Raw genomic sequence first — 24,270 nt, 5'->3', positions numbered from 1 at the left:
CGTGAAATCTCTTTACTTCCAACAATACCATTTGGGCAACAATGAAACCCCCGAAAAGGACACGGCCAACTCCCGCTCTCAAAGGAAAGAGAGGACGCCATAAACTCACAAATAAAGTTTATTTAAGCCTCAAGGCGAGACCCGAAATTAGAAGCACTAACCCAAATGAAAATGTGACACTCCAACAAAAGGTTGGAGTGTGCACAATGAAACCCCGGATAGAATCTCTACATCCAACCATTTTAATAACTATTATTTAGATAATATGTTTATCGAAAGATTATAAAAAAAAATATATATGTCAAAATTTATGGTTTTTAAACCTTATCTTATCACTTATTTCAATAATGTTTGCCACTTGATCTTGTCATGAACTGAAGCTATGCTTCATGGTAAACTTTTCGATCATTGTTTGCGGAACCATATTTTCAATGCAACAAAACCAAACAAGATCGATTCAACCCTTGTAGCAAAGAACTTCCTTTTACATACCCACGTAAACAAAGCAACCTTTTGTTCTTAAACCTCAAGAACACCATCGGACCTATTTGAGGACTTTATCAAAATTCAAACACATCATGTGCATTACGACATAATGGAAATAAGGCTAACAAACTATTATCAAACATACAAAAAACAAAACATTCAATTTATAATCCCGCAAAACAACCCCTATATCCTAGAAGCAGATTTCAGGGGTAAAAGTAAAAAAAAAAAAAAAAACTAAATTAATTAGCACATATGTCATGTCATCAACGCCTCCACCTAAAACCATCTCGATTTCTTTCGTATTTGTCTTTTCTGACAGTTAGAGAAGACAAATGTTTTAAGATTACATGTGTACCTTCTTTGTGGCACAAGAAGGGCACTTATAGTGCTTAATGCTTTCAGCTTTGGCAGGTGTTATTTTCACACACTTACCATGATACCACCTCTCACAGATATCACAACCAATCCAGAACTCATCACCGCTGTAATTCCCGCCACAACACCCGCAAAAAGTTTCTCCATGCTCATCTTCTTCTTCTTCTTCCACGTAGTTATCATTGTAAAGCGTTTGAGTGCTTTTTAGTTGACCATCGTTTGACCGCTGAAGATCAAAAGTATGTCTTAGATATTAACAAGAGAGAAACAGAAAGAGAGGGGCATTATTATTAATGTAATATTACCTTTGTGTTGGACCTGGATTTGTTACTACTATCCATGTTTGGTTTGTCCTTGATGGGCTTTCGCTCTGTTACAACTTCGAATACAGTGGGTTGGTCGTTTATTAGGCTGAAAAGACGCTTTCTGTTTTTAAGTCGGTTTTACAAAATGTTAAGGCAAATATGAGTTTATATTTTATTTATAAAATGTCAGCATGAATGAAAAATATGGTTATTGCATGGTTACCTTTCATTCCTGTTAAGACGAGCACCAAAATAGAAAGCAACAGATAGCAACCAAGAATCAGTATGCACAGCAATTAATGACAACCAATCTCTTATGTGCATTCCATCTCTTGCGAAATTAATCCCCAATGCAGGTTCTGGAAGCTCTGGAGGGACTTCCTCTGCTGGCAATGTTACTTCCCATGTCTCATTTGGATGCCCATATAAACATAAATTCTCCTTCTCTACAGATGATGAAATTTATCAAATAAATTATGTTAACTCATAAATGATAATCTTTTCATTAAATGATTAAGGTTCCTATCGATTTCAAGTGGGTGGTTTGAAAAACTTGGAATAAAGCTTCTCTCAGAAAGCGCATAGATGCAACATAAGATTACACCACTATATATACCTTTGTAAAGAAAGATACCCTTGACTTCTAGACCACATGCCACCACTTTCAAATCCCAAATATATATATCCTTGCTTACACATATTAAACAGGAATAATGTTCATAATTAAGCTTCAAATTTTTATCACTTCTAGCGTCCAAATTGATTTACATTTGATTTGAAACCAAACTCAACCATTCATCCAATTCTTTGTTCACGATTTCTACAAAGACTGTGTATGGATGTTAATTATCAGCCTAGTAAGTTAATATTAAAAGTTTTAACTGTAATTCTTTGTTAACGATGAAGTAGATAACATGCAATCGATGTTTCCAAATTGATGGTTACATATCATAAAAGTAAAGTCTGGGAGTGTGTATGTGAAGTAACCTGGATCGCAATTTGAGTAAAATTCATCAACATCTGCAAACAAGCGAGAGAGAACAAGTCAAATAAAAGTTAAAAAATTCAAAATAAATTTATAATGTGAAAATAAAAAGAGTAAAAACAGCCTAGCGAGGATAATAAATACGTACCATAAGTGAGAGCTCGAACAATACCGGCACGGCGAGCACTGTAATCCTTGAAGATCTCCTCGACGGAGCGTGGGCTTGAAGATATTGTAGCCATTTCCATAAATAGTAACAAAAAGTGAAGTTTTACAGATCTGAGAAACACGCTGATGAGAAGAAACTAGAGATGAACGAAAGATTGAAATAGTTCTGCCATGAATGGATTTTAAGGTTGTGTTAAAAGACTTAAAAAAGATCACACGGTTTGTTAGGGGCAATTGGGTGTCAAAAAGAGGGAAGGGGCAAACTTTGTCTATCTAAAGGAATTTTGACCTTGTTTATGGATCTAATAAATCTCACCCGTCCAATTTCTTTCCTATATGTTTGTAAAAACCAGAGCAGACGATATGTCTCTCCTTTTTAAATAGAACCATTTTTAATAGCATAAAATATTAGAGCACTCGGTATCGGAGTGTTAAGGAGTCGTTATGGTTGATGTAGCTCGCAAAACGACGTTAAGACGCGATGAGCACCACCGCTTTCTCATTAAGGGGGCATTATGATGCATTTCTTGTGATGAAGACCGGATGAAACGAGAAACTTGATTGGTTGTAATTGCAATCGGCATTAATTAAAAAAATTTAATTAATTTTTTTTTTACTTATAAATACATATCCTAATTGTGTTCACACAATTCTTCTTTTTCTTTATATTTTATACAATTTTAATTTTATTCTTAAAAAAAAATTATGGATCCTTCCGACTCATTTGACGATAAAGATTGACGCTATGTTCATCAATATAATGTTTTTTTTTTTCTTTTTAGATTCGGATGTTATGTCTAATTTAAATGTTATGTTTTTTTTTACTATTTATTTATTATGTTTTATTTAAATATATATTTGTTTTTATAATTAAAATTAAAAAAAAAAAAAATGATGACATGATCAAGGCTCTTATAAATATATCTTATAAACCTTCACCTATCCAAAATACTTATGAGTCTTGTTAATTTTTAGTTTTTCACTACACAACACATTTAATATTATTATTTATATATTTATAATCTATTATACTAGATATCATTTGTACTGTATTTTGAAACTCTTTAACATTTTCAAATCTTTTCTTAATGATGATTCTAGATTGTCTGATTAATGTAAGATAAATGAAAAAAAAAAAGATAGGTATCAACTAAATAGTGTAAGCTAGAAATGTATTAATTGAAAGTTGCACAACTTATATATTAATAGAGACCTTTAGAGTTTTAGTGGTTTATACAACACATTTAATATTATTATTTATATATCTAGAATCTATTATAATAGATATTTATTTGTACTGTATTTAAAACTCTTTAAAATTTTCAAATCTTTTTTTAATAATGATTCTAGATTGTCTAATTAATGTAAGATAAATGAAAAAAGATAGGTATCAACTAAATAGTGTAAGCGAGAAATGTATCAATTGAAAGTTATAGAACTTATGTATTAACAGAGACCTTTAGAGTTTTAGTGGTTTAATAATAAATAATACATTACCAAAGACTAGAACCAAAATATTATTATGCCCTTCAAAAACCTAAATTCTTTGATGTTTTGCCTCTTCTATAAGAATTGACAAACTTCGAAATTCATCTTACCGGGAGAAATAAAATATATTCTACAAGAATTAAAAAGGTTCGACATCAATGATCGATTCTGGGATCTTAAAAATATTGTTTATAAGTTTTAGTATAAATGTTTCAAAAGTTAGCATAAACACTCTTAATTTAGCAACATAAACAAAATCTACCAACTATACATTTTACGAAAATGTTTTACGGGCTTAGAAAACCATACAAAAGAGATAGTAGATGATATAAACCTCTTTTCTCCTTTAATATCTTTGGATGGAGTAAGCCAAAACATTATCATGATATCAAACATCATGTTGGATGCAAGTTTCAAGACAAAATTAGTGAAAATGAAATCAAAGAGGAAGTTGAACTGGGAATTAGAAAGAGGAACTAAGACGGCGTAAACAAATATTTTGCTTGTTTCAGTTGAAGATGTGATTGATATTTCAACTGTGTAATTGTATTTGAGACAAATATTATTGAAGAATTTAAACATGAAACGAAAAACATGGGGTCAATAGAAGACTTGACAGAAATCAATCATATTATGGCATTCTATAGTGTCCCTACAAGAATACCAAGCTATCCCAACGACAAAAGTCGTCGTTACAGGACACCATATGCCGACGACAAGTTGTCGCCATATCTTTTGAAACTTTTGACCAATTTCCTTTGACCACTATATCTGTGCCGACGACGCGTCGTCGCCATAGGTTTGGCGGGAACGACGAAAATGTTGGCGGTAATCTGAAAATCTGTGCGGACGACTTGTCGTCGGTATAGGTATAAATAAAACTATTTTCCATTTATTTTTATTCCATGTGCCAGAAAAACTAAACAACGTAGTTTTGGGAAAGGGTATCCCGACGACTTGTCGTCGGCAGAGGGTTTTTAATATATATATATATATATATATATATATATATATATATATATATATATATATATATATATATATATATATATATATATATATATATATATATATATTCCAGGAATAAATGATACGTCGTCGTTTATGGAGACCCTATACCGACGACATGCCGTCGGCATAGGGGTATACCCTAACACAAATACGCAGACTTCTTTCATTTGCACGCAGACTCTTTCTTCACCCATTTCTTCCCAGGCGACGAAATCAGCGACGCATCGAAGATATCCGGCGATTAACCCATTTCAAGGTTGTTGCTACCCCTAATTTGTTGTTTATTGTTGTTTGGTATTGATTTTTACCCCTAATTTGGGGGTTTTATGGTGTGTAGGAACCGGTGGTGAAGCTCGACCGCCGACAGCTTCAACCTTCCACCGGAAGTTTATTGTCGGTGACATCCTCTCTGCCACCACTGGAGTTGCTCACTGGTATGTATTGAAACCTTGTGCATTTTTTTTCTGATTTGATGTTGTTGTGGCCACCACCAGCCACCATCGGAGGGGATTACTGCTTCTTTGACTAGCTAGAAAAGTTGAACATCACACAAGAACAAAACTGAGATGGATGTATCCTTTTGAAAAATATATGAAAAAAACTTATGCAATCTTAAGTTGATATATCATCCAGCATTTTTCGACATAATGATTCATCTTATTCTTCATTTACCTGATGAAGCCGTTCTTGGAGGGCCTGTACACATGAGATGGATGTATCCTTTTGAAAAATATATGAAAAAACTTAAAAATTATGTCAGAAACAAAGCCAAACCAGAAGGTTCAATAGCAGAGGGTTATGTTGCAGACGAAGCTTTGACATTCTGCTCTATGTATCTTGAGGGTATGCAAACTAAATTCAACCGTGCTGATAGAAATGATGATCCGGGCCTTCCAAAAAGGCAATTTTTTTGTGTTCTCATCACAATGTCGAACAATGTCGGCTATGAAAATCGTTGAACTTTGTAAAGAGGCCAAAAAATCATTGCATTGGTTTGTGCTAAACAATTGTGATGAGGATGAGATGAGAAGTTACAAATCGTAAGCTTCTGCTCTATTAACTACATTTTCCATAGTGTTATAATATATTTTAACTATTCTAATTATTTTGTCCCATATTCAGTGAATTCAAATCAGAATTGTCTGAAAGTGATTTCAAAATGGAATTTCCTTCATGGTTCAAAGAAAGGGTAAGTATGTTATATATTTATAATGTAAAACTAATTTATTACTTAAACATACAATCTTATATTTCCTTACAGATTTATCGTCTCCAAAAAGATATGCCTTCGAACGGTATTGATGAATTAAAAGCGTTGGCATATGGTCCGTTGCATGCATATTCTTACACTGCGTGCATAGTAAATGGTGTTCGATTTGTCGTGAATAGTCGTGATCTCCGACACACTACTCAAAATAGTGGTGTTGTTACATTCGGAGAAGACAATACACCATTCTATGGTCAATTAGAGGAGATTATAGAGTTGCATTATTTATATGATAAATCAGTTGTACTCTTTCGTGGTAAATGGTTCAATGCGTCATTACGTAATGGACGTTTACAAACTATAAATAACATGGTTCTTATCGATACCAGTCATGAATGGTATGTCGGTAAAACGTGGTATGATGATCAACAATACATCTTAGCCACACAAGCAAAACAAGTATTTTATCTCCAAGATCCTACTAAAAACGATAATTGGAGAGTTGTGGAAGAGGTTCATCATCAGAAACTTTGGAATCATCCAAGTATCAGTGTTGTGAATGAGATAGATGTCGTGAATGACACTCAATCAACTGATTTTACCTTGGTTGTCGACTTAGGCACCTTGCCTATGTAGACGCCTTTAGGTGAAGTTGGTGAATCAAGTGTGGTTGCTAGGAGGAATGTTGCTCCTATTATAAACGATGACGATTTCATTAACGATGACAATGACAATGGTGATACGCACTCTTCAGATGAAGAAATAAATAATGAAAAATAAGACAGTGATGATGATGTTGTACATGTATATTGTTCTAGTGATGAATCTGATTGACGGTATGTCGTAGTTATTATATATCCTGATTGCTTATAATATTTGTTAAATTTTCAAATGTTGCTTATCTATAATTAATTAGCTTTATTATATATTCTGAATGTTTATAATATTTGTTAAACAGATGACAGATTTCGCAAGGGGACACGGAGGAGACGGTGGGGATAGACCACCACACGAGGGAGCACGCGGTGTACCATCAGGTTGTCAATCTTGTAAGTTACATGAAATTTTTAAGTATTAGATATATTAAAGTTTTAAATTTCTAAATTTTCAATTCTATATGTAAATGTAGCAATAGAAAAGAATGTGAATGTGAGGAAGCGTGGCAAAGGGAGAAACTTAAATTTGTACGATGAGTATGAAAACAACAAGTGTAACCCTTTGGATTTGGATATTGATTTCTCCGGGCGGACGTACCGATTTGTGGGGGACAACGGGCAAATGTTTTTCAGACTGATCTCAAATCTGGTGGGATCAAAGGTACCGTTGCATTATCATGCTTGGCGTTGTGTTCCTATTGATTACAAAAATGATTTATATCCCGAGCTAGAGGTAAGTATACAATATATTTTATATGTATTGAATTTGACACTTATTAAATATTTTTTTACTAATCAAATATGTTTTTCCTTTTGCAGACTTATTTTGATATTAATAGGTAACGGGGCACAGACTTGTGGGAACCCCTTCGAGCGGGTATCCAAGAAAACATGCAAAGAGCTTATTGAGACCGCAAGCATGATATGAAAAACCATTTTAATAGAGTTGGTGGATATCATGATGTGGAAAGGGCAAGAAGATGTCCACCGACTGATTGGTCCGCCGAAACTTGGAACAAAATGATTGATTTGTTATTTTTGACCGATGAATACAGACGCACGTCAGACAAAAATAAAATTTGTAGGTCGAAACTTCCGCACACAAGTGCTCACGGATGTAGACCCTATGCTCAACGACGTTATTTAGATGTAATAAAATATTATAGTATTAGTTAAAAGTGTTATTAACATTTGTATAAATACATTTATTGATTTCACTTATTATAGGAAAAAATGGGAATGAAGCCGCAACATATTGAAGGTTGGAGACAAATGCACTACAAAGAAGGTTCGGGTTGATGTACAAGTTGAGCATAAGAAGATTGGGTAAGTGATAAAAGAAATGAATGTGTTGTTTAAATATATTATTATTATTAATTATAGTTTTTTGTATAAGGAATATTATTATTATTTTAATGTTTAAGTTTAGTTGTTTGTTTTAATTAACGTATGTTTATTGTTTTCTTTATTTTAGGACAAAATTCAAGAAGAATATGAGAAAATGCAAAGCGAGGTTGGGAAGGCGGAATAGTAGACGAGGAAGAATGTTTAGAACGTGCCCTTGGGACGAGACGCGGGCATGCTCGCGGGGTGGGTAGGAGACCAACCGCCAACTTCGATTTAATGCCAAATGAACGATGTTCCACTTCAAAATCGTCTCAATCTCAACCCCAATCTCAATCCCAATTTGATGCACAACAAATGCAAGAATACTTGCAACAATAAAATGCATCGTTGGCGACATGTATTCCGGGCTTCCAACCACCTCCATTTCCTAACTTTCTATTCAACTCTAACAAACAAGCAAGTACCTCTCAACAAGTTGCTGAAAGGATGGAAGAACAAGGAGGAAAAGGAGAAGAACGAGAATAAGAAGAAGAAGAAGAAGAAGAAGAAGAAGAAGAAGAAGGATATGATTATGATAATGATGTTTGATGTTTTTTTAGTGATTTGAACTATGTTAGTTAACTACTAGACTTGAATTTGATGTTTTAAATTTGAACAATGGTACTTAGTTAATGCATTTTAAGTGATATATGTTGGAATGTGTTTTGGATTTGTTAAAAATACAGGAATGGTAATGTACTAAATTTGTAAAATAGAAAAAAAAAAAAAAAAAAAAAAAAAAACAAACAAACGGTACCTATCCCGACGACATGTCGTCGCTATAGGTATCTCATTGGCTCCTGTTAAAACCCTATCGCGACGACTTGTCGTCGTAATAGATTAAACCTGTGGCGACAACGTGTCATCGCTAAAGGATTGCCGACGACAAGTCGTCGCTATAGGTAATTAATAAAACTTTGTTTTTTAACCCCGAAAATATGATTGAAAAACTCTATCCCGACGACAAGTCGTCGGAATAAGTGACGCTATTGCGACGACATCTGTACCGACGACTCTATTGACCTATGCCGACACGACTACGCCGACGACTCTATACCGACGACAAGTCGTTGGGATAGGGTCCGAAATTGTCGTCACCATAGGGTTTTATTGTTGTAGTGTGTGTAACAAGAAAATACAAGGGATAGGAAGGTTGTTTGCAAAAGGAGTGGGCGAGTGGCTGGATGTGGTGGTGGGTGGGGTTTTGTGATAGGTATTAACGAAAGGCGAAGCGAAGGAAATAAACATCATAATCACCAAAAATCCTGATCCTTCATACCACCAAATTAACGCCTCCTTTTGGAGGTCGACGAACTCGAGGAAGAACAAAAAGGTGGAGGAAGCTTTGATCAATTTGACTATCTACAAGAAGTATGGATTGGCATGCATGAATACATATACTGGCCATATGTTTGATGGTCATCTCCTACACCAAAGGACCTATGCTTCAAATAAACACCCTATGATTGTGTTTAGTTGATTCTAGTTGACTAAATAGATATGTTCTTGGGGTTTGAAAAAAAAAACTATTTTCTATTTGTTTTTTGTTTATATTAATTCGTTATAGATTCAGCCAAACCCCAACAGTAGGCTCCATGTCCTTGAACTCATATGTAACTGGAAGGTCTAACCCATCTTTTGACCCATCCCGAAGTACAACCTTGTTCAGATCCACCTTGAGGAACATAATCATAAAATTTCACTAAAAAGGACCCAAGGATTTGTGAAAATTTCTCATAGCAACTCGAGCAACGTATTTTCCATCATCCGGTGCCTATTGTTGTCTAGGTGTTTCATTAATAGATGAAGTAACTTGGGAAACAGAATATAGTTACGAACTTGAAGGAGAATTATAATACATGCATTACATAGTATATACATTTTGGTTAGTAGTATGATTTACCAATTCTTATGTATTTCCTAATGTGGTGTTTGATTAAATTCAACAAGTGGCATATGGCCTTAGAAGCAATATACTGATTGCATTTAGCTGTTTATATATCCATCTCAAGTAGCGGGGAAAAAAAGCTTGCACAATAAAAAATGTAACCTTTAGCGGCGACATAAATCGTCGCAATTGATGTCACTTGTCGTCGCTATACCTTTAGCGACGACATGGCGTCTCTAAAGGGTCATCGCTATTACCTCGTAGCTAATACTCATTTGTCATAAATACCGCCGTCTCTAATACATGTCGTCTTTAATACTCCTGTGTCGTCACTATTGATGTCACCTTTATTGATATTCTGGCCACCGGCCGGAGTTTTTCCGGCAAAGCTTCTCGTAGTTATGTGTCGTCGTAATTAGTCCACGTCGTCCCTAAAGGTGTTGCTGCTAATGTTTTTTTTTTTGAGAAAAAACATATTTTTTATTATATTAGTTTATATATATTATAAAATGCAAATTTGATAAAAAACACATAAATAAATACATACCACATTACATAAAACATTAAACATACCATATTACATATCTATAACGACCCATAAGACGACCCAAAAATTTTTGTTTTAATATTACTAAAAATCACATCATCCAATGTCATATATAATAAGAACCGTGGAATGAGTACTCAAAAGTCATAGTAACTGTGTCAAAACAAAACTGTATCAATCATAACAAAAATATCTTAATAAAACTCCCAGGATAAAACTGAAGCGGTGGTGGATGCGATGCCATCAACCCGAGTTCTTCCCTTTGCTAGCGGAAGTACCTGAAACCAAAACTGAAACTGTAAGCACGAAGCTTAGTGAGCTCCCCCAAACTACCACATACCATACAACAACATATAAACACATATTGGGCCTTGCCCACTGCATCGAACCGAAGTCCGAAAACTGCATCAGACCGGAGTCCGGAATTAACTAGGGCCTTGCCCTCTGCATCGGACCGAAGTCCAGAAATTGCATAGTGCTGAAGTCCAGGAACTAACCAGGGCCTTGCCCTCTGCATCGGACCGAAGTCTGGAAACTGATTGAACATAGCATAGCATAATCATAACTACTAGCATAAACACATATACTGCATACTGCATCGGACCCAAGTCCGGAACACATAACACAAAGACAGGCTTGAATCACAAAGACATCAAGCACCCTGAACTACTACATCGGACCGAAGTCTGGAACTACTGCTAACTAGACGGGCCGACATTATGGCCGTAGACCAATTCCTACTGGAAGGAAACTCACCTCGTAACGCTAGCTGTCGAGATGCTAAATCTGAAACTGCCTGACTGCTACTCCGGAACTCCCCGGTTATAATCCCATAAACACTAAATCAGATATTGATAGCTGTTCTCAGAGTAAAATGACTATTTACCCCTGGTCAAGTCAACTTCCTGTTCAAAGTCAACTTCCAGTTGACCGGACTCGCCGAGTTGGGCCGCCAACTCGCCGAGTCCCTATCATCCATTCTAGTCCTCTACTTGCTTCTACTCGTCGAGTTTGGCAAAGACTCGATGAGTTCTTCTTCGATACTAACATCGAGTCTAACTTCATCCGACTCGCCGAGTTGTATGAACAACTCGTCGAGTTTTCCTTCATCATATGAACACGTCCAGTCTGTGGCTCACTGAGTCGTATGAACAACTCGTCGAGTCTGAAGAACAACTCATCGAGTCCCAAGCATGCTACTACTATACAGTCAATTCTAATCGATTTTAGTGCTTCCAAATCATAGATCTGAGCTTCTAGGACTGGTTTTACAGGTAAAGTTTCCAACTTTACGTGCATGCACAAGGGTATAAGGCTAAAATACCCAAAATCATCAAATACTAAGCACTTAGGTTTTGGAACAAGGCCATGATTGCATAAAGGTGGCTATAATGAGCTCCTGGAGTTCACTAACATCCATATCTAAGGTTTCCATCCAAAGGAGAGTCCATATCTCAAGTTTTGAATCATATAAGGCTCCAAAAGAGACATAACAAGCATAAGAGAGGGTTTAATGGAGGAATACACAAGGTAATAACTTTATTATCTGAATGAGAAACAGATGGAAACTAACTCTTGGATCTCCTTTCTCTTCTATGGACCTTCTTTCCTTCCTTCTCTTCCAAAACTTCCAAACTAGCACAAACACACTCAAGCTGAACAATGGGGGCTAGGGTTTACAAGGGAAATGCTCTAAAGGTGCTCGAGGCTGGGGTGGGAGGCTATAATGACGTTTAAATAGGGTACAAACCCTTGAAATTAGGGCTTCATCCAGACAGGCAGACTTGTCGAGTCCAAACATATGGACTCGCCGAGTAGCCAACTTAAATCGCGAGCTCATCCCGCTTCTACTCAACGATTCGGGCTACAGACTCGTCGAGTACCCCTTAAGAAATTAAGATACTTTAATTAAATTTACATACCAGAAATGGGGCGTTACAATATCTAATGAATCTCAAATAAACAACTAATATACAATTCATAAACGATCTAATAAGTCCAAAATAACATCAACCATAACATAAAATAAGAAATACTATGTGTCTTCGTCTTCCTCATCGTTGTTTTCCTCGTTGTTGAATTGGTTTTTAAAGGAGCGGATAATGTCTCCAATGGTCGTCACAAATGTCGGGTTTTGAAGAAAAGCATTCACATCAACATCCTACAATTAAGTCACAAGCACATTAAGTCATTAACAATTTAATAAACTATCAACCATCAAAGCACCAAATGAATTAAGTCATTAACAATTTAACAAGTGCCCGTGTTGGTTGCGGTGCTTGTGACTGTGACTGTCATTAGGATGGAACACTTGTATCCACAACTGAAAAAGGTTCAGGCACAATGCCACTCACATGCCCCCTTCGTGTACCCAACACAACACCTTCTCAAATATTGTGATCCAATCTATGATGTCTGGATCACCACCAGAGTCGGCTATGTGATGAGTCTATAAAGCAACATCAGCAACTAAGGCATTCAGTATTTCACAAAGATTGTTCATATACGTTAAAGCTAACACACATACACACACAAAAAAAAACACAACAATCTACTTCATTTTTAAGTAATAATAACTTACATATTGCTCTTCAACCAAAGGATCAATAAATTTCCCCTTTTTATTCACATGCGCATGATGAAAAACTTCAAGTCTATTCAAATTCTGTTTAACATTACAAAATATGATATATTTGAATAAACATTAAAAAATATGTTATAACTGAATAAGCATTATTGTAACTTAATTTCTTGAAACAAGCACTATTGTAGTTGCACGTCCCTCCACGATTCATCACTACTTGCTTCTTCTGGTATTCTTTGTTTCCAGCGGATCGTTTTTGATGTTTTTCTGTTAAGAAATGGTCAATAGCAGCATTCCAACACTTTTGATTCATACTCGTAGGGGCTTAAGCCCTTGCTGCCTCCACATCCCCTGCAAAATCAGTCAAATGATTTTTAGCAATATTTTTGCGACCTCTATACCGCGCACATATCTGATTGTTCAGTGACGCCCAATAAGTTGGCACTATGGGATGATTTGTAATCGCTCCAAAATCAAACCATCTCTACAAAAAAAATAGAGAAATTAAAATTAAATCAAAATTAAAAAATATTAAATAGTATATAACTTTATAAATAATTTATCAAAAGATACTGGAACATTCCAACCCTTTCGGTTTCAGAAACGTCTGTCCATGTGTCCTTATCAAAACCAATGTCCCGCCACATATAGCTTCCAACCTCCCAAATGAAACATTTGTATACCTCCCCAATCGGCATGTTAGTATTTATGTCGAATACTATCTTAAGATGCCGCTTGTCGTTAGCTGCAAATTGTTTGTGCATTTTTTTTATTTACTGCCATGCCTCTTCATTTCGGAGGCACCGCTGCATAAGAAAATATTAGTCAAAATAATTTTTTATATAGATACAATATGAAATACAATGAATTAGACTAAATCTTAATTATCATCGTTCTGGTGATCACCAAAACCTCCACCGAACGGATGTGGTGGCTCGTCACCACCATCACCTCCATGGCCCATCACATCAGCCATGAGATGGAGCAATACAATCCAAAAAAATGACTTCCTGAAAAATTATAACACAATATATATATATATATATATATATATATATATATATATATATATATATATATATAAGGTTTGTATTCGTTGTAATCATATCATATTTTATGTGTGTGTGTGTGTGTGTATATATATATATATATATATATATATATATATATATATATATATATGATTACAATACAAACCTTATTTTACTAGTCAAATGTAAAGATTTTTTTAATCATTCTCGCCCTCAGACACTTCAGTGTCTGCTGACACATCACTATCATTATCGGAATCTTCCTCATCATAATCAGTCTCGCAATCAGACACATTGTTGATTAAAACCATCAACAAACGGATTAAACATGTCACCAAACGGATTAAAACCATCAGTAGAAATCCCTAAGCGTACGTTTCGGGGTTCCCTCGAGAAGTTATGATACTTCATATCGAATTTTTCCCATGAAGTACCATCAACAGGATGAAGCATCGTACCATCTTTGGATCGTCCGGTACTGTGCCAAATCATATCTTTAGTTGTGTGTCTAGAACAGTACAAACATTGAAGTCTTGGGGGTCACGGGAAAGTATCGTAACACCTTATAAGCCACCTTCTTACCCTTTGTATATTCATCAACCCACCGACTCTCATTACAAACTGGACACTTTTGCAACAACTTGTGTTCTTTCAAGAAAAGAAAGCAGTCGTCTTTACATACATGTATCGGCTCATATCCCAAGCCGATTTTTTTAAGTGTCTTTTTTGCTTCATAATGTGACAGGGGGACACGGTTTCCTTGAGGAAATGCAGTTTGCAACAACTCAAGAAGTTGATTGAATGAACTATCAATCCATTTATTGATCACCTTGATATGCATCAGCTTTGCTAAAAAGTCAAGGGACGAAAACGAACATTCGGGATATAATTTTAATTGGCCTTCCTCTAATAGCTTTTGAAATCCATCATCAACACCGCTACCATCGGTATCTGGGTTCCCTTCATCGTGGTTGGTATCATTTTCAATCACCCCCCTCCTATAACATCGGCAATAACATCATCCATCTTGTTACTACGCGGTATGTCTTCGACAACCGGGTGAGTTGTATTTTCGCCGTGATACTTCCATATAATATAATGTGGACTAAAACCATGTTGAAGTATATGGAATTTCATTATGGCTAGTAGTATAAATTTATTGACATTACATTTGTTACACGAGCATCTGATTTGAACTTTGTTATCGACATGTGGTTTGGACCTCTCAAGAAAAGATTCGAGTCTTTGTTGGAACAAGGTAGAGTTACGGTTTCAATAGTAGTCCATGTTTTATCAATAGACATGTTGCAATTTAAACATAAGTTAGGTTTTAGTATTTACTCTACAAGAACTAGAATTAGGATTGAATATTTATAAGGATAGAGTAACCGCTCAATCAGATAGAACAGAAAACCGGACAACGGGAGACTATTCACAAGGGTAGGTTTTTAAACTCACTTTTTGAATACCTTACCTCATATACAAATGTGTATTACATGATTGACCATTTAATAAAAATTCAGCAACATTTCCCTTTATCTCCTAAGTATATATAAAATTATATACTAAGGAGCAAAGAGAAAATAACAACCAACTATTTTTTAAACAATCAATCATGTAATACACATCTATATCCTAAATGAGGTAAGGTGTTCAAAAAGCAGTCCCAAAACGAGGACAACCTGAATTTAATTTCTAAATCAATTGCGGGCGGGTATTTTTAAGCTTTTGATGATTTAAAAAGAAGAGATTTAAACTAAAAAAAAACTTATTTTTTTTATTATAGCATTCTTATTTAGCGTCTTACTTTTGATTTTTATTTTTTATTATGACATTCTTTCAACAATATTATATATTTTTTATTTATATCATCTTTTTTTTTTCCATATTTTGAATTTTAATCTCAACTTATTTTTGTTTTTATTTTTCTATTTTGAGTAAATTATAACTTAGTAGATTTAGCGTTTTATTTTTTCTTATAACATTGTACTTTAAACGATATTATATATTTGTTATTTATATCAATCTTTTTTTTTTCCATATTTTGATTTTTAATATCAAATTAATTTTGTTTTTATTTTTCTATTTTGAATGAATTATAACTTAATAGATTTAGCGTCTTAATTTTTCGTTTTTATTTTTTATTATAGCATTATACTTTAAATGATATTATATATTTGTTATTTATATCATCTTTTTTTTCTATATTTTGATTTTTAATATCAACTTTTTTTTTGTTTTTATTTTTCTATTATAATAATTTAAAAAGACATTTTAATTTATAATTTTTTTTCAATTATAATATCTTATCATAACATACATATACATCCAATAATAACATATTTTATCATAACATACAATATACACACATACAAATGCACTTAAACATATTTTTTCACATATAAATACCTACATTTTCACATAAAAATGCCTACATTTCATATACATACATTTTTTTACATACATTTTTTCATATATATACACATATAAATATATTTCACATAGAAATATATTTATACATACATTTTTTCATACATACACATAGATATACATTTTTTCATACATATTCACACATACACATTTACATATACATTTTACATAAATATTCATACATTTTATCTAGTTTTCACATACACATTTTACATATCAAAATATATACATTTCATATATATTAACAACAGGGAAAATAATAATAATAATAATAATAATAATAATAATAATAATAATAATAATAAGAAGAAGAAGAAGAAGAAGAAGAAGAAGAAGAAGAAGAAGAAGAAGTACGTGCTTTTGCCGGAAAAGGGAACCTGTCACCGGAAAATCTGACTGGTCGCCGGAAAATGGTGATAATGGTGGTGTTGTGGTGGTGGTCACCACCGGAGTTTACATAAAATCACAAAAAAAAAAATGAAATTAAGGTTAAATGTTGGTCATAAAACAAAAGAAAGAGAAAATGGAGCTTACCGGAGGTTTATTGTCACCGGAGAAGCTTGGAATTCGCTGAAAAACACTGGGAATTGGCGGAAAACACTGGAAAGTGAGTCGTCGGAGAAGCAATCTATGTTAGTGGTGGTTTGTGTTGTGTAGTATGCCGGAAAAACGCAGCAGTGGACATTGGTCGCTGGAGTTTTGCGAGAGGGAATGAGACTTACACAGAAACTGAGTCATCTGGGACGAAGGGTAGTCAAAAGGACAGTACCTTTAGCGGTGACAACCAAGGCATTAGCGGCAACAAGTTGGAGAGAAAGACACGCGTCATTCTGTGCTGATTATTAGTTGTCCGATCCAAAAGTAATCGAATAGTCCGGATGAGATTAACGCGGATCGCCATCAATAGCGGTGACGTGTCGTCGCCATTGCTGTCACCACTATTACTTACTACCAGATGAAACCCTAACCGATGGATCGCTTTTGCAACCTACGGTCACGATCAAATGGCGTATGACATAAGATGGTCGCCAGTGAAATCCCTTTAGCGACTTCATCATAGCGACGAAAACAACATTAAAGACGACATTATCGAGAGTCGCCGCTAAAGGACTCTGTCGTCGCTAAAGGGGGTATTTCTTGTTGTATTGTTGCCATTGTTGGCTCGACACGGATACACCAAAAAAGCTTACATTACTTCACGTCATTGCTAGATATGGTCTCTCAATCTCTCATATAGTAAAGTAAAATTTTAGGAGTTAATACAAACGTATTGTGTAACTGACACCCACGTCACAAATTTAAGCACAATGCCGATATGTAATGAAATGCATGCGATGTAGTTGTTATTTACATAAAATGATATAGAAACCCTAGTAAAATTGCATGAAATACAACTTAAAATCGACACACTTGCAATATATTCCATCATCGACATACTTGAAATGACAAAAAATAGACCAAGCCATTTAAAGCATAATTTCCATCCTAAACATTTGTAGTATATACAAAAGGTACAAGTTTTACAATCGTTCATATGAAAGCTACATCGACAATACAAACAACTATCCTAGAAACTCACATAATTCTGTAGTATGCATCTAGACTATTATACACCAAGAAACCGACTTCAAGGAAACACAACCCCACACCCTATTCCACAAACGAGTTTCCGTGTACTTCTTTTCGCAAAGAAACTGTTTTCACGACCCAAACACCAGAAGAAACGTCAAAAAAAAAAAAAAAAAAAAAAAAAAAAAAAAAAAAAAAAAAAAAGAGTCCAAGTAACTCTATTTACTAACACTAAGTTGCTAAATTATGCACTTCATCATGTCATTATGACAGAATCAGGAAGGAGAACTCCGGCAGGCTGCTCCTCCAGATCAGCCACCATAAGCTTCATGACAGAGTTAGAACCAAGTCCATACTTCCTCTGAGCTCTGGCAAATGCTTCCCCTAGAATCCGCTCGATCCAATCCTCCATTTTTGTCATCTCCAGAAAACACGAAGCTTTAAGAATCTGCTCCATTAATCTATAATCAATTTCTAGCAAACAATCCGACCCAACAACTTTCTCAAAACAATCACCAATTCGCTTCACAATCTTCTCGGAAATTTCATCGAAATCAAACGGTTTAAAAACCACCTTTTCATCCACATTCTCAAGAAGATCTTCCAACCATGAATTCGAGTTTTCCGGAGCAGGATCACTGTCTTCCGCCACCAGGTTCAAATCCAGGTAGAGGTTGTTCGTGGTGGTCCGGTAGCCACGTTTTGCAGCCTCCAAGCCACCATTGAGCTTCCTCTTGTTCTTGCAAATCGGTGAACCGGGTCGGTTAATCCGCACCACTTTTGGGCTCGGTTTCATCTCACCGAGGTCAAACCCAATCGACAAACGAATGGACCCGTGTCCACTGTTTAAAACATTTTCCTCAGTATAATCAACACCCTCCTCAAGATCGTATCCAAATAATTTTGAAGTCAACACAAAGATCGAATTACTGATGCTTACTTCCCTGAAATGGGAGTCTGAAAATTTCCTAGTGCTTGCAGCTCGGGACAAATGTTGTTGAGTTAATGTATCGGCCTTATCGATGTGTTCAAGGAAAACAATCGATAATGGTTTTTTTGAAATTTCATCTGCGATGAAATCGATCACGTTTTTCCCTCTTGACTTTTGATCACAACCATTGATGAAATCTTGACTGCTTAGATCGATACAGATCATGTTCTCCCTGTCACCCAGCAATACTTCAGCAAGAGCGGTAGCGGTTTTGTTTTTGGCAACTCTATCCGGTCCAACAAAACCGAACCAGATGCCACCCCGGTTGGGTGCCTGTTGAGCTCTGCAACGAGATATGGTTTGACTGATGACACCAAGAGCCTCTTCTTGTCTGCCAACCATTTTCAACATGGAAGAATACATCAATTTAGAATCTTTCAGATCGAATGAGGATGTCGTAAGGTTAACCCCCAATCCCAGATCAGTTGTCACGGAACGATCACTTGAAGCTGAAAGGGTGGAGACGATTGGCGAATCTTTAACGATTCGGGAGTTTGGATTTGAAATTGCATCGGATTGGCTTTCGATCGAAGATGTGTTTTGATTGGTGGTTTCGAGGACTTGAAACCCTACGACAGAAGGAACACGTGGTCCGACAGTGTACGTTGCTTTAGGTAACATCTGCATGTAAGGTTCGTAATGATGAAGACGCTGACAGATGCTCTGCCATTTCTTTTGCAGGCCGACAACTTTGGCGTTCAATATAACAGGATCGTCTTGGGTTTGCACGATATCCGATTCGGAGTTTGCGCAAAGTTGAGAAGTTTGTAGCCAAGAAGGTAAGGATGATCGATAATGGTCTGAAACCGACTCATTTAGTCGTTCTTTAGAAATAGCATTTACTTCTACCTTAAGCTTGTCATCACAAATGTTACATAGAGATCCAGAATGGTTTGAGAACCTTAATGGAGTCCTGATATCAGATGGCATAGAAAAGAATCCTCCAAATGGAACAAATGACTCCAATAGGCTGCAAATATATACCAACATGCAGATCATGATTAAAAAATTAGAGTGTACTTTATATAACATATAATAGAATTTGGATCTTTTGAGACAGATTATTCGAACTTTCACCTGGATTTTGGGATTGTTTCAGCCATGCCAGGTCCGATTGAATTGATAGGAAGAACATGGAGGTTCCACTCTTCTTCAACGGTAGGAAATTTCTTGAAAAAGTGCATACAAGTCTCATGGCTTTCTGCAGATCCAATCAACCAGACTCTGCCACCGTGAACCGCCAGCAAACCACCCAATGTCTTTACCAGAAAGCTGATGGCGTCTGATGAATTATCGCCCGTTAAAGCCTTCAAATCTCCATATTCAACTACAACACCAGGCCCTATGCTCTGTTTCAGAACATTACCCACCTCCTCTAACCTTAATCTCAACAAGGTCGCGCCAGAATTCCCATTACCAGTATTAAGAATCTCATCTTTAATGGAAATAACAGTTACACCTGATAATTCTGGTGGGCAAAACGAAAAGGCACCAATTTTGGGTTTCTGTAACATTTCTAAGAAACCCTTAACTGCATCAATGGCGGATGGACCAACAAGTAGTGGGTTATTCCGGGTTTTTCCGTGGTTTCTAACGAGAACTTCGTTGATTCTTTTATAGATTTCGTTGTTTTCTGAAAACCCATGAAATGGAAAACTGAAATTATTGGTTAGATTACATAGGAAAATCGGCTGGCCCTTAAAACGAAGGAGTTGACGATGAATTGGTCGGAGTATGGATAATTTGATATCCGAATTCCTGAACCCGGATTCTCCAAATACCCGACTCACAACCGGGTCATCGAGTATCGACAGAATCAAATTCTGCAACTCAACTTTCACCATGGAAACCGATGTTGACGACGGAGAACACGCCGCCGTTTGCTGATACAAATGAAAATTCTCAGGCTGACGCCGCTGATTCGCCTGGGATCGTTTAATAGCCGCCATGAGCGAATTCGAAACCGGAGGCTCCTCCACTCGCTGCGGAGTCGACGGTAACCGATCTAATGACACACCCAAGCACAGCTCAAGCGCTTTAAACTGGATGCGTGACGCGTACGTGCTGTTCCTCGCGCGGCCACACGCCTCCCGGAGAGGGGAGGAAGGAAGTGAGAGTAAGGCGGAGACGGCATGAAGCGACGACGTTTGAGAGTGGCAACGGCGGTGAGCGACGGACACCGCCTCGTCTAAAACTTGTACTGCCTCGGGACCTAGGCATTGCCGGGCCATATTTACCGGCGTCGGCATCCCTGACTGCCACCACAGGTGAGGAGTGAAGCGTATGGAATAAATATTACTTAATTAAGTATAAATTGATCAATTAAAGATCCAAAGGAGAACAAGAAGGGACAAGGGAATATATTTAAAAATTATGAATTTGGGGATGTATATATAATCAAAAGCTCAAGCATACAAAAAGTGTCCGTGTCTCAAAATACCTCATTTTAATTAAATATATAATAATTAAATTAACACCGATCATCGGTCACTATTTGTATATTCTTATTTTTATTTACCCTTTTAACACAATAATAATATAAGACGGATTAATTTAGTTTTGCATATGTGAGTTAAATTGTGGAGATAACGGTGTTGGAAGGGTGACGGGGGTGGAAGGTCGTGGAGGCGCTCAATGGTGGAGATAACGGTGGCAGCCATGGTGGTGGACTGGTGGTGGTGGTGAGAAATGTGGGACCGGGGTGTTGTGGGGGCAGGGTATAGATTCTTATGTGCAATTGAGATCTCTTGTTGTGATAGAAGCTTTTTGAAGAGGAGGAAAGGTGTGAGAGGCATGTGTGTGTCTTCACATGAGACATCCCTTTAGTGGGAAAGTCATGGAGCATCCAACAATTATTATACCAACTTTCCAATTTTTACATTTAGTATTTATTTATTACTAGGTGTCAAAACCGTATGTTATACGGGTTCGATAAAAAAAATTAAATATGAAAGTTTAAACAAAAATTTATTTAAATTTAAAATTTTAGATTTCAAGTTTAAAATTAAAATTTTGAATTTAAAAGGAAACATATTAAATATTATATGAGTAGTAATATTATAATTTATTGGTTATTTTCAATTAAGGTAATTATTAATTGATGTGTAAATATAATGTGTTAATTAAGAAAAGATAAAAAAATAAGAAAATGACAAATGGAAAAAACATTTAATCAAAAATACCAAAAAATGACATGTGTCCAAGTTAATGAGAGAGTGACATGTGGCAAAATTATTTTCATTTATTAGGTAAGATTCGATTAACAAAATTAAGTTGTACTGTTTTTAGAAAAAAATATATATATTTAGTATTTTTTTTTTCTTTTCAAATAACAAACAAGTCTCATGATTTTTTGAAAAATTTATACAAATTTTATACAGTTTTCCAAAGGTCTCAAATTCAAAATAATTTTATGTTTCATCATACCGTTGGTTCTTATGGATTAAAACAATCAGGGCTGGTTCTATCCTTTGCAAAACTAAGCAATGACTTAGGGTCCCTAATTCTAAAGGGCCTCAAATTTTAAAGCTTATTCTATTAATTATTTACATATATCTTGGGTTTAAAAGACAAGTTAGAGTTTGACCTAGTGATAAAAGCGCTAATTTATCAAACTAAGGGTCTCAGGTTCGAATTTGTTTGTTTGCCTTTCATTTACGTTACAAAACAGAAGGCCCCAATTTTTTTGTTTGCTTAGAGTCTCCAAAGTGGTTGAGCCGTCCCTGAAAACAATGCACTATTTGTCTTTTTGGCCAACTTTAAAGAAAAGATGGGTGTGGTTGCATTTAAAATAACCTATTTACTTTTCTTTGTTTTTTTTGTCATTTTTGTTTTATTGTATTTTTTGTATACTATTTCTGATAGCCAAACAACTTATCAGATGGATCGTAAACTCGATATTTAGTAATCCAATCGATTCAACAGACCTTTGAGATACAGTCTTACCAGTCGGACTTTCGTTGGGCACAACTCCAACTTGAATTCCCGATATAGATGCATCATGTGAAACCAAATTAGCCTCCAAAGATCTCCTAAACGTGTCATGCATTAGGATAGCAATGGAAAAATTCTCTAAAAAACTAATCAGAGAACTAAAATAGTTAAGGAAATCCAAGTTTGTCTATTTCATTCATTCGTCTATGTACAAAAAGGTGGAAGACCCAACTAAAAAAACTACCCAAGTAGCTTAGATTTAGGGAAATAAAATAACTGTTATTGAAAAGGTCAAATAAATAAAAAAAAATAAAATGGAATAAAATTAGCTGGAATACAAACACAAACACAGACTATGTAAACGTGGGTTTTGAGAAAAAGACAAGGCTTTAGGTGTTGGAATCTACCTGGGCTAAACTGACCCAATTCAGCCTAATCTGGACTGGGTCGGAATGATTCGTCGCCTCAGCTGGTTTCTCGAGTGTGTGGCTAACATCCTCCCCTCATCAGAAAAGTTTGTCCTCAAACTTAGAATGGGTTCTTCCGGATCAAAATAGGGTTGCAGTTCAACAACATTAAAAGTCATGGATATATCATATTCACCTGGCAGGTCAAACTTGTTAGCATTATTATTGACCTTGGCAAGAATACAAAAAAGACCATCTGATCGTGGGCTTAGTTTGGAACGACATTTAGAGGGAAAACGTTCTTTACGAAGATGGACCCAAACAAGATCACCAGGTTGGAACAAAATATGTTTTTGGTTGTTGTCTCGTTGATATTTGAGCAACTCATTGTTCTTGGTAATCTTGGCATGGACCTTTTAATGTAAGCGCTTCATATCAGTAGCTAAGTCACTAGCTTCTTTGCTAAATTTGGTGGTGGTATCAATAATAGCAAGGTCCAGTAGGGTGTGAGGGTTCATACCATACATTATCGTGAAATGGCTTAAACCAGTAGTTTTACTTGGAGCATGGTTGCAAGCGAACTCAGCCTGCGGAAGAAACCATTCTCACTATTGCAGGTTTCGGGTTATAAGAGCTCGAAGTAGAAACCACATGGTGTGGTTGGTGACCTCCATTTAACCGTCAGTTTGGGGGTGACATTTAGTGTTAAACTTAAGAGTAGTGCTCAGCTTACGCCACAATGTCATCCACAAATGACTAAGGAAATTGACATCTCGATCCCTAACTATAGTCTTTGGTACCCCATGAAGTCGTACAATCT

General features: G+C 35.7%; 2 protein-coding genes across 4 annotated transcripts; both read right to left on the bottom strand.

Annotated features, from left to right (window-relative positions):
* Positions 1–497: 497 nt before the first annotated feature.
* Positions 498–2,810, bottom strand: LOC111901271 (PHD finger protein ALFIN-LIKE 2). Of its 2 annotated transcripts, none has more exons than XM_023897128.3 (5): positions 2,303–2,810; positions 2,157–2,189; positions 1,393–1,615; positions 1,170–1,275; positions 498–1,090 (listed from the first exon to the last, which is right to left on the bottom strand). In XM_023897128.3, the coding sequence occupies exons 1-5, from the start codon at positions 2,400–2,402 to the stop codon at positions 833–835; spliced, it is 720 nt and encodes a 239-aa protein (XP_023752896.1). In that variant the 5' UTR covers positions 2,403–2,810; the 3' UTR covers positions 498–832. The 2 variants fall into 2 exon arrangements, with proteins under 2 accessions (XP_023752896.1, XP_023752895.1); XM_023897127.3 differs by having other exon boundaries at positions 557–1,090; positions 1,170–1,290; positions 2,303–2,804.
* Positions 2,811–17,939: 15,129 nt separating this feature from the next.
* LOC111901272 (protein SMAX1-LIKE 8) lies at positions 17,940–21,486 on the bottom strand. Of its 2 annotated transcripts, XM_042899585.2 has the most exons (3): positions 20,188–21,486; positions 18,350–20,080; positions 17,940–18,244 (listed from the first exon to the last, which is right to left on the bottom strand). In XM_042899585.2, exons 1-2 carry the CDS (start codon positions 21,357–21,359, stop codon positions 18,376–18,378), a joined length of 2,877 nt encoding a protein of 958 aa, XP_042755519.1. In that variant the 5' UTR covers positions 21,360–21,486; the 3' UTR covers positions 17,940–18,244; positions 18,350–18,375. The 2 variants fall into 2 exon arrangements, with proteins under 2 accessions (XP_042755519.1, XP_023752898.1); XM_023897130.3 differs by having other exon boundaries at positions 17,940–20,080.
* Positions 21,487–24,270: the final 2,784 nt, after the last annotated feature.

This window comes from Lactuca sativa, chromosome 2, assembly GCF_002870075.4.
Source record: "Lactuca sativa cultivar Salinas chromosome 2, Lsat_Salinas_v11, whole genome shotgun sequence".
NCBI lineage: Eukaryota > Viridiplantae > Streptophyta > Magnoliopsida > Asterales > Asteraceae > Lactuca > Lactuca sativa.
This window is presented reverse-complemented; position numbering and strand designations above follow the sequence as displayed.

Bases quoted from the DNA above. Each gene is read 5' to 3' on its own strand.
- LOC111901272 (XM_023897130.3), bottom strand. From the start codon at position 21,359: ATGCCGACGCCGGTAAATATGGCCCGGCAATGCCTAGGTCCCGAGGCA. The intron at 20,081-20,187 runs GTGAAAGTTCGA...ATATATTTGCAG, and splicing joins GAAACAATCCCAAAATCCAG to CCTATTGGAGTCATTTGTTC.
- LOC111901271 (XM_023897127.3), bottom strand. From the start codon at position 2,402: ATGGAAATGGCTACAATATCTTCAAGCCCACGCTCCGTCGAGGAGATC. The intron at 1,616-2,156 runs GTTACTTCACAT...CATCATCTGTAG, and splicing joins TTACTCAAATTGCGATCCAG to AGAAGGAGAATTTATGTTTA. The intron at 1,091-1,169 runs GTAATATTACAT...TTTGATCTTCAG, and splicing joins AATCCAGGTCCAACACAAAG to CGGTCAAACGATGGTCAACT.